We start from the raw sequence: 13932 nt of genomic DNA on the forward strand, positions 1-13932 counted from the left end.
AAATATAGAATCGACAAATTTAAACAACATTTTCCCTGAAATCAATCAAAAAATAAATTAAAATAATTGAACAATAAAATAATTAGAATAATATTAAAACTTGTATTGAATTAAAAATTTAGAAGCTTCAGACAAAAGAAATAATTAGGACATTTGAAGTTGTAGACAAAAAAATGATTCATGTCAAATTTCCTTTTGTTTGAGAGATTTTCTTATTGTTTTAGATGGGAAAGGAGAAAAGACCAGGAATAAGAACAAATCGTCTACTCAGGAGCAACTCAACAAGGTTTTGAAAGGCTTTTATCGCGGTTTCACTTACACTGTTTGTCTCCAATTAGAAAATTTCCCTTGTCTCCATTTGGATTAATTTGTTTCCAATAGAAGCATTTTACGCTCGCGTATTTTTCTTGTATTTAAGAAGTTTTCAAATTATATCTAAGGAATTTTCACTAAACAGTAAGATTCTAGAAGAGTCAAGGAGCAAATTTATGTAATTCTCTTCAGAAAAAAATATGAACTTAAAGTGTTAAATCTTCTGTCAAAGTTAAAGCGTTTGGAAATGGTTAATTAGGACATTTACCCTATTGTTACTTAAATTTATTTTTTCCTTTCTTGTCTCTGACATTTTAAGAGAGACGAACCCTGCTTTTTTAAGAAGAATAAATGATAAATAATTTAGAGGGGCAAAATGAGCAAAAGAATTATTGTGGATTTTAATTCAATTATGACGAGATCTAGTTTATTTTAGAAATACAGTAGTCTCCTAAATTCGAACGCTCGGAGGGTATTTTTGACATTTCTCACCTCCCAAATTCGAACGATTTTTTCAAAACTAACGAAATTTGTGTAAGATTAAATTGTACTTTAAATCAAATTCTCGTACTTTCTCGCAAGTTTTAGTGGTAACATACTTCCTTTTCATTTTATACGATAATAATGTATGTAAACATTCAGGAAGATGCACATAAATATGATTTTCATTCACCTAAAATACGAACTTTCTCACATAACCTTACAATTGTCATTTTGAATCCAAACGGCGTTCGCATTTGAGAGATTCAGATTTGAGAGACTCTACTGTATGCAGAAACGTATCGTTTTCTATGCAGCCACACCTTCCCCTATATTATTATAAGTTGGGCTAATTTTTCTAAAAATTTTGATATTTTACTGACTATTTCCTTTTACCAAAATAAATATTTTTAGAGGCGAAAATTTAATTTCTCATGAACCATATTTAATATTTTAAATAAATGTTCATTTTTCAAAGAAATTTTGTACTAAATATGTGTTTTTTTTTTAAATACTAAGCCGTAAAATGTTACTTGGGTATTGGGTATTAAAATTTCCAACTTGGGTTCCTCGTTTAAAATAATTCGAAAATATATTAATCTATTTATATTAATTTTCTCTGGACCTTGAAAGCCTGTTTGACATAAATTATTTGTTTTTTTTTATAACCTTTTTCCCCTTTTTCCATATTGGAAAATTAAAAAGAAAATGAGATAAAGACCCGTTGATAAAAGTTCTCCATTCAAAATATCTTAATTGTTTTCTGTGCTTGCCGCTAGGTGCTGTTACTTCGTCGATCGCGCCAAAAATTGAGAATATGGAGGATATCCCGCTCATTTCCTGGCCATTTTTGCCTTGCGAAATTCCACCCGCCGATCAGTTGGTCATCAGAGTTGGAAGTGAGCGAACGTGTCCAAAGGAAAAACTAAAAACCTGACTGTGAATCAAAGCGCCCTAGACAAAAGAAAAAAAAGCCACAGAAACCAGTAAAAATGGATCACGTTATGGATAAGGAAAATATTTCTGAAAAATTGGAATCTACAAATCTCAGAGTGAGTATTTTGTCCAGATTAGGGCTCAGTGTGGGACTTTTCCATCACTGCGCATTTGCTAGAATTGTGAAATTGCTAAGGCGCGATTTTTGAGATATGACGCGCACATAACCTCAAAAGTGATTCCCGGAAAAGATGTTTTATCTGCAACTGGGGAAATGGGGCTGATTCTGACGCGATGCGTTGATTTTCTCGCGATGTTCCTGGACTTTGTGAGGATTTGAGTGATTTGGAGTTGTGAGGTAGGTTGATTAAGGGGGATTATTTGGTGAATTTTTCAGAGTCCGAGGAAGGCACTCTCGGAGACTTCTTCCAACATCTCGAAAGTGACCGGAAATGACGATGTCAGCAAGGCGGAAGATGTGACCAAGGCGGTGGCTAAATCGTCTACCAAATTTGACCCAGAATTGGAGCCCTTGCTCAGGGAGAATCCCAGGAGATTCGTGGTATTTCCAATTCAGTACCATGACATCTGGGAGATGTACAAACAAGCTGAAGCGTCCTTCTGGACGGTGGAGGAGGTGGATCTGTCCCGTGATATTGATCACTGGAATGCACTGAAGGATTGTGAGAGGAAGTTCATTTCCCACGTGTTGGCTTTCTTCGCTGCTTCCGATGGGATTGTCAATGAGAATCTGGTGGAGCGCTTCAGTCAGGAGGTTCAGATAACCGAGGCTAGATTCTTCTATGGCTTTCAGATTGCCATGGAGAATGTGCACAGTGAGATGTACAGTCTGTTGATTGACACGTACATCCGGGATCCTCAAGAGAAAGAGTTCCTGTTCAATGCCATCGAGACGCTGCCCTGTGTCAAGAAGAAAGCAGATTGGGCTCTACAGTGGATTGCCAGTCAGGAAGCTAACTTTGGGGAGCGTGTGATTGCCTTTGCAGCTGTTGAGGGTATTTTCTTCAGCGGAAGCTTCGCTTCAATCTTCTGGCTCAAATCACGTGGCATCATGCCCGGACTCACATTCTCGAACGAGCTGATCTCTCGCGATGAAGGTTTGCACTGTGACTTTGCCTGTTTGATGTTCAAGCATCTGGTGCAGAAGCCCTCCAAGGAGCGCATCATCGAAATCATCCGTGAAGCTGTGACAATTGAACAGGAATTCCTCACTGATGCCCTTCCAGTGGATATGCTGGGCATGAATTGTCAGCTAATGTCCCAGTACATTGAATTTGTAGCCGATCGGCTACTTGTGGAACTCGGAGTTGACAAGGTAATTCTTCCTTTTTTCCCAAATTCCCGCCAGGACTAACCAATCTCTTCCCACAGATCTACAACTCGAAGAATCCCTTCAGCTTCATGGAATTCATCTCCCTCGAAGGCAAGACGAACTTCTTCGAGAAGAAAGTGGGAGAGTATCAGAAAGCTGGCGTCATGGCTGATCGCATGGACAATGTCTTCACAATGGACGCAGATTTCTAATTTCTACAAATCTCAGATTAATTTAGTGATTTTTTTTTAATAAAATCCCCAAGTGTAAGATTCCCCCCATATTTTTCATCTATCATTCAGTGTGGCTATCACACAATATTTGTGCATTCATTACTCTGGAGAGGAGACTTTTTTATATATAAAATAAAGTTGAAAAGATGAAAGAAGGTTTTTCTTTCCGGGAGTTTCCGGGAATTCAAACGTGGGCGGTCTACCTTTGTCCTTGCAAACGCAGTATGCGCGGTGAAAGCATTTTTTTATCAATATTCCTGGAGTCTCCTACAAATTTCTGATAAGAAAATGCCCGGAAAGCAGTGCAAACGGAAGGTGAAGCTGGTACAGAGGTAAGTGAACTATATAATTAGGTCTCTATCGAGGCAAATAGAAAAAGCCCGGGAAGAATTGACATGGAAATGTAGGGTTAGGTTTGGTTTTAGGGCGTTTTTCAGGCTTTTCTCTGCAAAATCCTTGGTCCAGGACGACCAAGACAATGCCGTTTGACTAAACTAAATTAGTTTAATATAAAATACTCTGTAGAATTACTGAAAAATCCCTCTTTAAAAATATATTGATTAGGCAATTTTTATCTCCATGGAATTCCCCGTTTATAAAAAATTGTGATTCTCTGGAAATCTGAGATTTCTAGGAATTCAAGTGAAAGCAAGGGGTAAGTCAAGATCTGCTTGTATAAGAGATTCTCAATACAGGCAAAATAAAAACACAAAATTGGTTAAAACCTCATTGCAAATTTGGGGGAAGGTAGGGCAGATTCACACAGGACAGGATAATTAATCAGTGGAATATTTTGCAATTGTTCTATGCATTTTATTGTATTCGAAAATTACCAATAATGTGCAGGAAAGGCAGATAGGAATAGAAAAAGAATAAAAAATAGGGGCAGTGGAGGCAGTTCAATACCATTCACATTTATTTAGCAAAGTTTTTGTAAAAAATCTGATTGACAAAAAATCTTATAGAAGATTAGTGTAAGGATCTACTAAATACTTGGCAATTATTACTACGACAACAAGATCATCATCGTAGTTTTTATTTAAAAAGGTTAGTTTTTTAGTATTTCTACCCTTTCTACCACTCTCTTACGTTCTAATTTTAAGCTTACTCTACTTTCCTAAAACATTAAAATTGTTTACTTACCACCAATATTTACGTTACGTAAGCATTTGCGCTGAACCCTATAACGACGAGACACCTTTTACGGACCGAAAATCAATAATAAAAATTTAACCGATAAACAAAACCAATGAAACGTCTTACATCTGACTTTGGAAAATCCAAAAGATTCTTATTCGATGCATTTTTACCTCTACGACCGATAGGGACAAAAATTGCCCAAAAATTTAAGTAATTTTTCTTAAAATACAAATAAATAATAATGTTCAGTCTAATGAAAAACATTGCGTATAAATATTGTAGTTTCTTTTTTCAAAACGGTTTGGCTTGAAAAAAAAAAATAGAAGTATAAAAAATAATTAAAATCATTTTTCAATATGAGAATTTAAAAATTCGTCATTTTTAAGGTTAAATATTTACTAATAGTAATTAGTTGGAGACCTGCATAAAATATCCTAGATTCCTTTAACCTTCAACTTTGCAATTACGTACACTCAGTCCCGGCATTATGCAGCTGAAGGAATTATGCAAGTTTGCCTACTTTTTGGGAGTCAATTATGGGGTATGCAATTTTTCTCGATGAGTAATGCCATTTCGCGTGTTTTTTTCGATCCCGAAAATATGCTTAATCTTGGGATTAAGTGTATTAGACAAGTCTTTTAGTCCTTTTAGTGCACTTTTTAAAGACTTAAAGTCAGAATTTTCTGTTAAACTTCCTATAGAAGCTCTTAAGATCTTTAAGTGCGCCACTTTACTTATACAGTAGTAGAGTCTCTCAAATCTGAGTCAATTGTGGGGTTATGTTAAAAAATTCGTATTCTGGATGAATGAAAATCATATTTATGTGCTTTTCCTGAATGTTTACATACATTATGATCGTATAAAATGAAAAGGAAGTATGTTACCACTAAGACTTGTGAGAAAGTACGGGAATTTGATTCAAAGTACAATTTAATCTCACATCAATTTCGTTAGATTTGAAAAAATCTTTCGAATTTGGGAGGTGAGAAATGTCAAAAATACCCCCCGAGCGTTCGAATTTAGAAGACTCTACTGTAGTAATCTCAGTAATGGAACCAAGAGCGTTATAAGCAAATAAAAAGATCTTTGGTTCAATAATGCCTTATTTAGGGAATTCTACAATTAAGAAAAAAATGCTTCTTGGCTTGTGTCTTGGCTAGCCAAAAAGCCGCATGACCCGAAAAATGGTTGATGTCTTGGCTAATGAATAGGCCTTTCCATTATTTTTTTTCATGCAAAAGAAACCCAATCGCAAAGAAACTTTTTTTTATTTCTTTCTTAATTTTTTTTTTATTCAATCTTTTTTTCATTTTATTTGTTTCTGTGTGACCATATCGACACCCGAAAAATTTCGGACGTTGATCTGAATCTAAGCGACTACCTGAAAAAAAAATTGCAACTGAAAGAATACTGTAATAAATTCTTATACACATTATTTTATTGCATTAGAAAGAATTAATTCTTTTGATTAAAAACTTAATCTCTCTATTTAAAGTCTAACGCACAATAAATTTTGTTTTGTAAATATGTTTTTGACATTTCAATGAGAGTGAGTGAAACAGAGACCTAGTCATCTCGCTCAAACTCATTGTGTTGCAGGTTGCAGATTCTAAATTTGAATTTAAATAATTATGGGGGTCAGCTTTTATAGATTAGAGTTGCTTTTATGGTTAGGAGTTGCCAGATAGAAAAGAAGCGTAGAAGTGTCAGTTTTTAGAGGGAATTCTGCTGCAAAAGAACGCTAAGAGATTTATTGCAGAAATTGAGAGATTTTGATAGAAAATAGAGACAAAGATTTTTGAAGGACGAACACGAGTAAGATTGATCTTTGAAAAGTTGATGAAAAGAATTACTTGGCGATTAGGATAAAAAAAAAGTGAGCAGGAATTAAGGGAGATTTAAGAGAGCACCTTTGAACGCTCAGATCTTAAATCATCGCATTCCGTATTTCGCATTTCGCACCACATAGACTTTGATACGGTATTATTTGAAGAATAAAGAATATTTCCGATGGATGAATTTGACAAGAACACAGGAAATTTTGAAAACATATTTACAAAAAAAGTCATTATTTCAACTGAAAAAATTATTCTAAGTAAAAAAGTAAATTTTTTCTGGCACGTCGCTGTGATCACCGACAGATAGCCAAGATAGCAACCTTTTTTCGGCTCAGTTGCTGGGATCAGCGTTTGAATTTTCCGGGTGTCGTTGCGATCAGCGATAAAGTAATAATTCCAACAAATAAACATGAAAACGCGCTTGAATTACATAGAGAAATTATATTTTTAATCAAAAGAATTAATTCTATCTAATGTATAATTTTGTGTATATAAGAATTTATTAGAGTATTCTTTCAGTTGAAATTTTTTTTTCAGGTCGTTGAGATCAGCGTCCGAAATTTTTCGAAATATTTCAGCAAAGGAGGTGCCCCTTCGACCTTGTTCACAAACCCAAAACCTAGATCAAAAAATTGCTGTGTTTGAAGTCAACGCTATGCCTTTGATGCTATTGTATTGTATTGTATTTATTTTTCATTACCATTAATAACTTATAATAACTCATGTTAAACCCACCGTACCATGCGGCCATCGCCGTCTTAGCGTTGATGACCAACTTCCAGGGTAAAACGATGGAAAACCCCTTCATAGGTTGTACGGTCAGGATTACACTTTTACAATATTATTAATGGAGAGTCTGTCCATGAGTGCCTTAATGGTAAGAAATGGGCCTAGCCATAATAGCTGTTTGGCCACTGTATTGGCCCAAGCCTTCTCCAATAAAAAAACACAGGGCTGTTACTTTGGGATGGAACATTTATTAAACTCTGATCAAGTACAAGATGACAACGAAGTAAAACTCTTCAATTCCATAACATTGGCAAGCTAATGTAAACCCTACCCTACATGGACTTGAGAAGAGTCCTCCTGACTAAAAATTAAGTAAATGTGGTGCGTGAAGCTTTTCGAGTGCATTCTCACCTAAAACAGCGACGGACTAATATTTCTGTAAGTTACAACAATGAGAACAATTTATCACCTAAGAATTAAGATAACACGATAATAATAATATAAACGCTTAAGATGGCTAACAAATATGTGCACTTCGTTGGAGATTGTTGCAAAGATGCAAAAATTCTTTTTTTTTTTGAGAAAATTCCGGATAAGAGATTCGTTTCTCTCTCAGACACATTATCACACTGAAATGCTTTTTTTTTCCTTAATTGAGAGGTTTGGGGTGACACGGAGTCTTTGTATGTCCATTTGATTGTCCTCCGCAAGATGGTGGGAATTTTCAGTTGCCACCTCCAAGGCCAGCTTGACTGAGCTGATAGGAGGCCGAAGTTGTGGGATTGAGCAAACCCAGTCTCTGTTTCTGCTTCCGCTGCTCCGTCATCTGATCCTTCAACTCCATCAGCTGCTGCGACAGGCTACTGATCAGCATCTGCGTACCTTCAAGCGTCGCCTGGAGACTCCTAAGCTCAATCTGCTCCCCTTCTCCATCAATTGCCGCTAGAGACATGGCACGCAGCCTCGGGAACCAATCTAGCACGCTGGCTTTCACCATTGCATGCACATAGCTCTCGGGGCCGGTAAATTCCGTGGGATCTTTGACTTTGACCAGGACAATGAAGTAGAGATAGTGCCACATGTTGTGCTCACACTTGATATGCTCCTCAAAGCTCACGGTTTTATTATCGAAAGCCGACCGATTGAGGCCACAGATGAAGCAGGTATTCTTCAGGATCAACTCCTTTTGTTGCTTCTCACTCCTCAGATCGGCAAAGGTGTCAATGATCACACCGAATATCAAGTTCAGCACGATAATGATGACAATGAAGAAGAACAGGAGATCGTAAATGACACGAGCTACAAAGAGAGCCTCCTGCAAGAGCAAGTGGATGAACACTTATGAAACATTTTACGCATTATCGACCGTAAAATCAAAATGATCCAGCAAAGGGATCAGGGACACGCCAAGGAAAAGATTTCAACTGTAATATAATTTAAAAATATTGAACTTGAGCTAACTTCAGTTCGTAGTTGACACTCCACTTTTCGGTCAATAATAACAAAATACTATGGTAGATGGCGGTGATGGCGGTGATAGGCAGACGTCAAGCCAATGTGTGAAAAAAGTCAATAGCGAAATAAAGCAGTGATCTGAGTTATCTAGAAAGGTAATGTAACGTAGTCGAAATTAATCGAAGGTGTTCAGAGAATTTGAGTTCTGTTGTATGTCAGCTGAACCAATTACAATACATAATCACTGGCGACGCAGCATCCAGAATACATCAGAATGTCACTTTAAATGAGTGGAACGACGGGTGCTGATGATGGGTAATGGAGTCAGGAAAGACGCTAAGAGAAACTTGCGGCGGCATGTAAAAGCTCCTTTACTTACACTTTCGTCGATATTTCGTTAAAGGAACGTCTCGTTGTCAATAAAGATCAAGATATACAGATCCATATTGAAGCCAGTCATAAGTCATAACGTATGATCTGGGAACACTACCCTTGACCCTGTACAGAAGAAAAGAAGCTGCTGATCTTTGAGGGACGGGTTCTACGACGGATCTACGGGCCTTTACGGGCAACTACAGGGGAATTCTGAACATGGATGAAATACATATTGTTGCGAATCTGCTTTGAGGCATACCCTGCCTAGGGGATGCTGCACGGCGCTCTTTAGGAGTTGAGTGCCGTGCATTACTGAATTTTGCAACTACCCCTATAATTCATGTGAGCAACTTATACTCGCAATGAAGTAAGTCGAGTAATATGTGCTATCATGGTTAAGTTTGAGCTTGGGTTTATCATTCGCGCTCGAGTGAGTGGAAAGGGCAGCAACTATCTTGCTTGCGCATCTCTTACTCTACTCGGAAGCGCGAATCCCTCCTCTGTGCGCTTTTTGGCTGCACGAGATTCCCAAATTACTTTGTGTCAGTGAAGTAAATAAAGTGTTTGTGAGGTTAAACTCTCTGGCATTTGTTTTTCCTCCCTGCCGTCGTGGTCTCCGGTGAAATCCGCAACAATATGTATTGGAGGAGGAGCTTTATGGAGAGGAAAACATTGTAACCTTTATCCGGGTGAGTAGATTGATTTTGCTCAGTTACATTTGCCGTACGTCGTCGTAAGAAAGTATGCCCAGAAAACTGTGTGAGCGAAATTCGAAGGGGACAAGTAGGAAGGGGCGTCCCTGAATGAGATGGAAGAACATAGTAGACGACATCCTGAAACCCCTGGAGATGCTACGACGTTTTCGGACACTGGCATTAAATCGTGTAGAATGGAAAGGTGTTGTGCAGGAGGCCTTGTCTCTAAAAGGACGTGAGTCTTTTTAGAGTCAAAGTCCGCCCCTCTTACATTGTTTGATTGAAGAAGAAGAAAGAAGAAAAGAGGCCGAGTTGAGAAACCGGCCGACTACAGGGTACTTTACCTTATTTATGGACCTGTAGAGGAAAGCCGGGGAGAATGAAGAATTCGTCATAACCATGAATTAGACTTATTCAACGATCATACAATTGTCGGCATTGCAAAATCATACCGGCTTAGATGGGCAGACCATATAATGAGAATGCCAAATAACAGAGTCGTGAGGAAGATCTTCGAAGGCAGGCCAGTTGGATCCAGGACGGTCGGCAGACCGAGAAAAAGATGGGAGGATGATGTGGACAACGATGCGAAGAAGATAAATGTAAGAAATTGGAAAGCTTTGACGAGTAATCGGGAGAATTGGAGGCGCGCTGTGGAAGAAGTCAAAGCCCTACATGAGCTGTAGTGCTGGATAAGTAAGTAAGTAAGTAAGACCGTTGAAATACTAATAACAGATCTAAGTGGAGAGGGTCCTTAAACAGTTAGTTTCCAGAGGAACTGGGAGGAATTGGTAATAGGAAAATGGAGAAAGGTAGTTCGAAAAATCCGAATCGTTCTTAAAGAGACGTTGACGCAAATTATATAAGTTGTGTGTATAATAGTCCTCAGTAGCCGGATACCATTAGCCCCGAGCTTGAGCTTATTGAGTCAGAGCCACTTAACCTCAATATTACAGTATTTCAGGCCCAGATCAGAACAAACCTAATCGAAATAAAGAACCTAGCTGGTCGTTGGCACTTCGGGCAGGAAATTGCTAGAACCGGAGTCTGCCGTTGGAGTACTCATCCCCTCAAAGATCAGAATTTACGCGGATATAGTAATGCACAATTTCAAGAGGACAAATGTTAATTCTGAAGCAGTAGACCTCAAAAATCATCAAGGTTCCATCAATCAAAGGGAGTTCATCAATCAAAGGGAGTTTTATATGAAACGTTTTCATGGTTTTCAAAAGTACAACTGTTCAAGAAAATCAAGATCAACTTACTTGACTACTCGGTGCTCTTAGGATATCTCCAATTCCACCGCCGTTCCTCAGGCCTTGATTGAGCGTCGTAACAATGCACATGATTAAAGAATCACATGCTCTCTCCTTCCTCTCACCATCTCCCTCAGTCACGATGATCTTCGTCTTGGCCGAACATTCGCACTGCTGCATATCTTCCGAAGTGGGAATCATATGACTCTTGAGCGGCTCTGACGCCTCTTCCACGAATTCGTCGTCCACCGGTACGAGAAAATCATCCTGGAAGAAAATATAGCCGATGATGGAGAACATGTAGACGAGGATGAGAGCCAGGACTGCTGTTAAGATGATTGAGCGACCGTTTCTTGTGACAGAACGGATTACATTGAGCAAAGTCTCCTCACGGTAAACCACATCAAAGAGCTAAAAGGGAAGTTGAATTGTTAAAGATTCCAAGCTTCACTTCGTGCAATGGTAACTTACAAGAATCGAGTAAAAGAAAGGATGAAGTAGAATACCGCAGACGCATAGCATCAAGTAGCCAAAGTGATAGATCAGTTCGGCATCTGTGATGATCTTTAGTATGTGCTTCTCGAGTGTTCCATGATTGCCCATGATGCTGACTATATGGACACCCTTCATGAGCACTGTTACCGATCCCAGAAGCCAGAGAGTTGATTGGGGTCCGACTGAGAAGATGAACCGCAGGATAATTGACGCAACGAGCGTTCTAATGCCCGTTTCCCGAGGAACTGTGATGACAATTGCCAGAGATCCCAACATTATAGTCCAGATGAGAAGTGAAAGATGTCCCATGAGTTCAGGAACTTTGTTGTCGAAGGGATGAAAAAATGCTACGATAACGTTAATAAGGACAACGCAGTTGAACAGGATATTACTCCAGAGGGACATATAGTTGCTAACCCAGAAGAGTGCCGGCTGTCCTCGGAGTTTTTTCTGCCACTTCATTTCGTTGAACATATGTTCGGTCCTGTCGAAGAAGTCCGCCACTTTGGATCCCTGATCATCCCTTTCGGCCGTATGAAGGATCTTGGTTTTCGTATCATGCGTGAGATATTCGCAGATCTCCGGAATGGGAAAGACAATCTGCTCCAGGGTTCGATCGTGCCGAACAATTTCAATCTGAGCCGTATGAGTTGCATAGAACAGCAGAGCCTGATTTGTCTTTGAATCATTGGTACCAACGGGATCAGTAGGTTTCAGCAGGGCTGCCAATTCCTTATTGTGTTGCGCCAGCTGGTGGCACAAAATGTAAATGTTGTGACCAACTTCTTTCGGTGAAACTCCCGTATCGTCATCCTGATTGAAGTCCTCATTGTCATTGTCATCCAGAAGTTCTTCCTGATGAAAAGCCCTACAGGCTACATCAATCAATTGCTTTGGATTCATATTGTACAGTATCCTCTCGGCATTCTCACTATCCCCCCGACTCTCCATGATTGCCAACAGAAGCTTCGATGCATTATTCTTCAGTTCCAGCACAAGATCCATCCGATTCTTCCCCAGGGGATTAATATCGTTGAGAATCAAGGCTGTTATGATGTCTAGACCATTTGATTCATGCGTAGCTATACAATTTTGATTCTCATGACAAGGACCTTGGCAGTATTCCGTGAGGGTTTCCAGGGTTTGATTAATCAAAGCCACATTGTTCTCATTAATGTACAACCCCAAAAGACCCAATCCTCCAGTCGTGGACCCACAAATACAGTCCAGGAACATCAGAGTCTCCGACACGAGATTGTAGTTGGTCTTGTTGTTCTGATTTCGCAGCAAATTCTGCAAATCTGGATTGTGATTCTCACATAGAAGTTGCAAAAATCGCAGAATTGGCTGCATCACCAGAACCTTCGAAGACAATTTATTTCTATCATCTTTATCTCTGTGCTTCTCCATCTTCTCAGCCAGCATATCCTCAAGGGCACTCCCTATATTCACCATTGAATTATCTTCGCCAGGAGACAAACTCCTTGCACTGGCATAGGCTCTTGCTGTTGCTAATCCCGCATTATTGAGCTCCTCTCTCAATTCCTCTGTGATTATTATCCCATTTGTCTTCCCCTGCTTCCTGGAAATCTTCTCAAGATCCTTGAAATCCTGCTTAGTCTCATGTACTTTGGCCGCAATGTCCATGGTGTTCACTGTAACTGTGCTCTTAATCTCCTGCTGAGCATCTCGCATTTTGTCATAGAAGACCTTAAAGAAGGCCTGATTGAGATCACCGCTGAGGAATTTGCTGTACATACCCTTCTGGATGATGGGATTTCCACCTTCCAGCAGGGCAATGCCCAGTTCTACGGCCTCCACGAAAATTGAGGGTGAATGCACGGATTTTATCACGAGTTCTACCACTAAATCCGATGCACCCTCTTTGTCTAGGTGACTCTGCACCTCATGCAGCGTGCAATTGGCTCTCATCAGATATTTCGCTGAAAAGGAAATTATCATAAAGGACCCGGACCAGTTCTTGAGGGTCTCAACACCTTAAACAGCAATCGATTTTATTGATTTTTCAAAATGTAAAATATCATTTGCCCTTAATAATCCAATCCTAAGTCAAAATTTTCCAAAAAAAATCTTAACTGATAAGATATTAGAGAAGTTAAGCCTATGGCTAATGCCCTAGACACACTTACGACTAAAGTGCAGAGACGACTAAGCTAGTTCATAGCCGAGTCAGTTCCTGACATACTGAAGCTTAGTATTCACTGGTATCCACAAAAGATAATTTCCCTGGGTTTTTATGCAGATATTTCTACTGAAATGCACTAATACTCCTCTGAAAATGAAACTGTTTGTAATATCATGTCTCAGTACATGTCCAATAATTATTGTTAATTACAATTATTTGTGAGGTGGTAGCTAATTCGCGACTTAAGCCAATTTTGGCGATTCTAGTGAATAATTCTTGTTGTTATACGTGAAATGTGAAGTAAATTTAAAAATAGTTTCATTTTCAAAGGATTACTAGTGCATTTCAGTAGAAATATCTGCATAAAACCCACGAAAGTTATGTTTTGTGAGTGCCAGAAAATGTTAAGCCTCGTTTGTAGTGTGTCAGGAACTGACTTGGCTACGAACGAGCTTAGTCGTCTCTGGACTTTAGTCGTAAGTGTGTCCAGGACACAAGCCTTAGGTCTG

General features: G+C 38.9%; 2 protein-coding genes across 2 annotated transcripts in view; one reads left to right on the forward strand and one right to left on the reverse strand.

Moving 5' to 3' along the window:
* Positions 1 to 1639: 1639 nt before the first annotated feature.
* LOC129800507 (ribonucleoside-diphosphate reductase subunit M2) lies at positions 1640 to 3446 on the forward strand. Its single transcript, XM_055844942.1, has 3 exons — positions 1640 to 1844; positions 2126 to 3064; positions 3121 to 3446. Exons 1-3 carry the CDS (start codon positions 1785 to 1787, stop codon positions 3271 to 3273), a joined length of 1152 nt encoding a protein of 383 aa, XP_055700917.1. The 5' UTR covers positions 1640 to 1784; the 3' UTR covers positions 3274 to 3446.
* Positions 3447 to 7229: 3783 nt separating this feature from the next.
* The window catches only part of LOC129800496 (inositol 1,4,5-trisphosphate receptor), a 28076-nt gene continuing 21373 nt past the window's right edge, over positions 7230 to 13932 (reverse strand). Inside the window, exons 7-9 of the mRNA XM_055844917.1 lie at positions 11254 to 13220; positions 10792 to 11193; positions 7230 to 8316 (exon numbers count right to left, since the gene is read on the reverse strand). Coding sequence (XP_055700892.1) covers positions 7726 to 8316; positions 10792 to 11193; positions 11254 to 13220 — 2960 coding nt within the window. The 3' untranslated portion in view covers positions 7230 to 7725. The remainder of the gene's footprint in view (positions 8317 to 10791; positions 11194 to 11253; positions 13221 to 13932) is intronic.

This window comes from Phlebotomus papatasi, chromosome 2 (genome assembly GCF_024763615.1).
Source record: "Phlebotomus papatasi isolate M1 chromosome 2, Ppap_2.1, whole genome shotgun sequence".
Taxonomy (NCBI): domain Eukaryota; kingdom Metazoa; phylum Arthropoda; class Insecta; order Diptera; family Psychodidae; genus Phlebotomus; species Phlebotomus papatasi.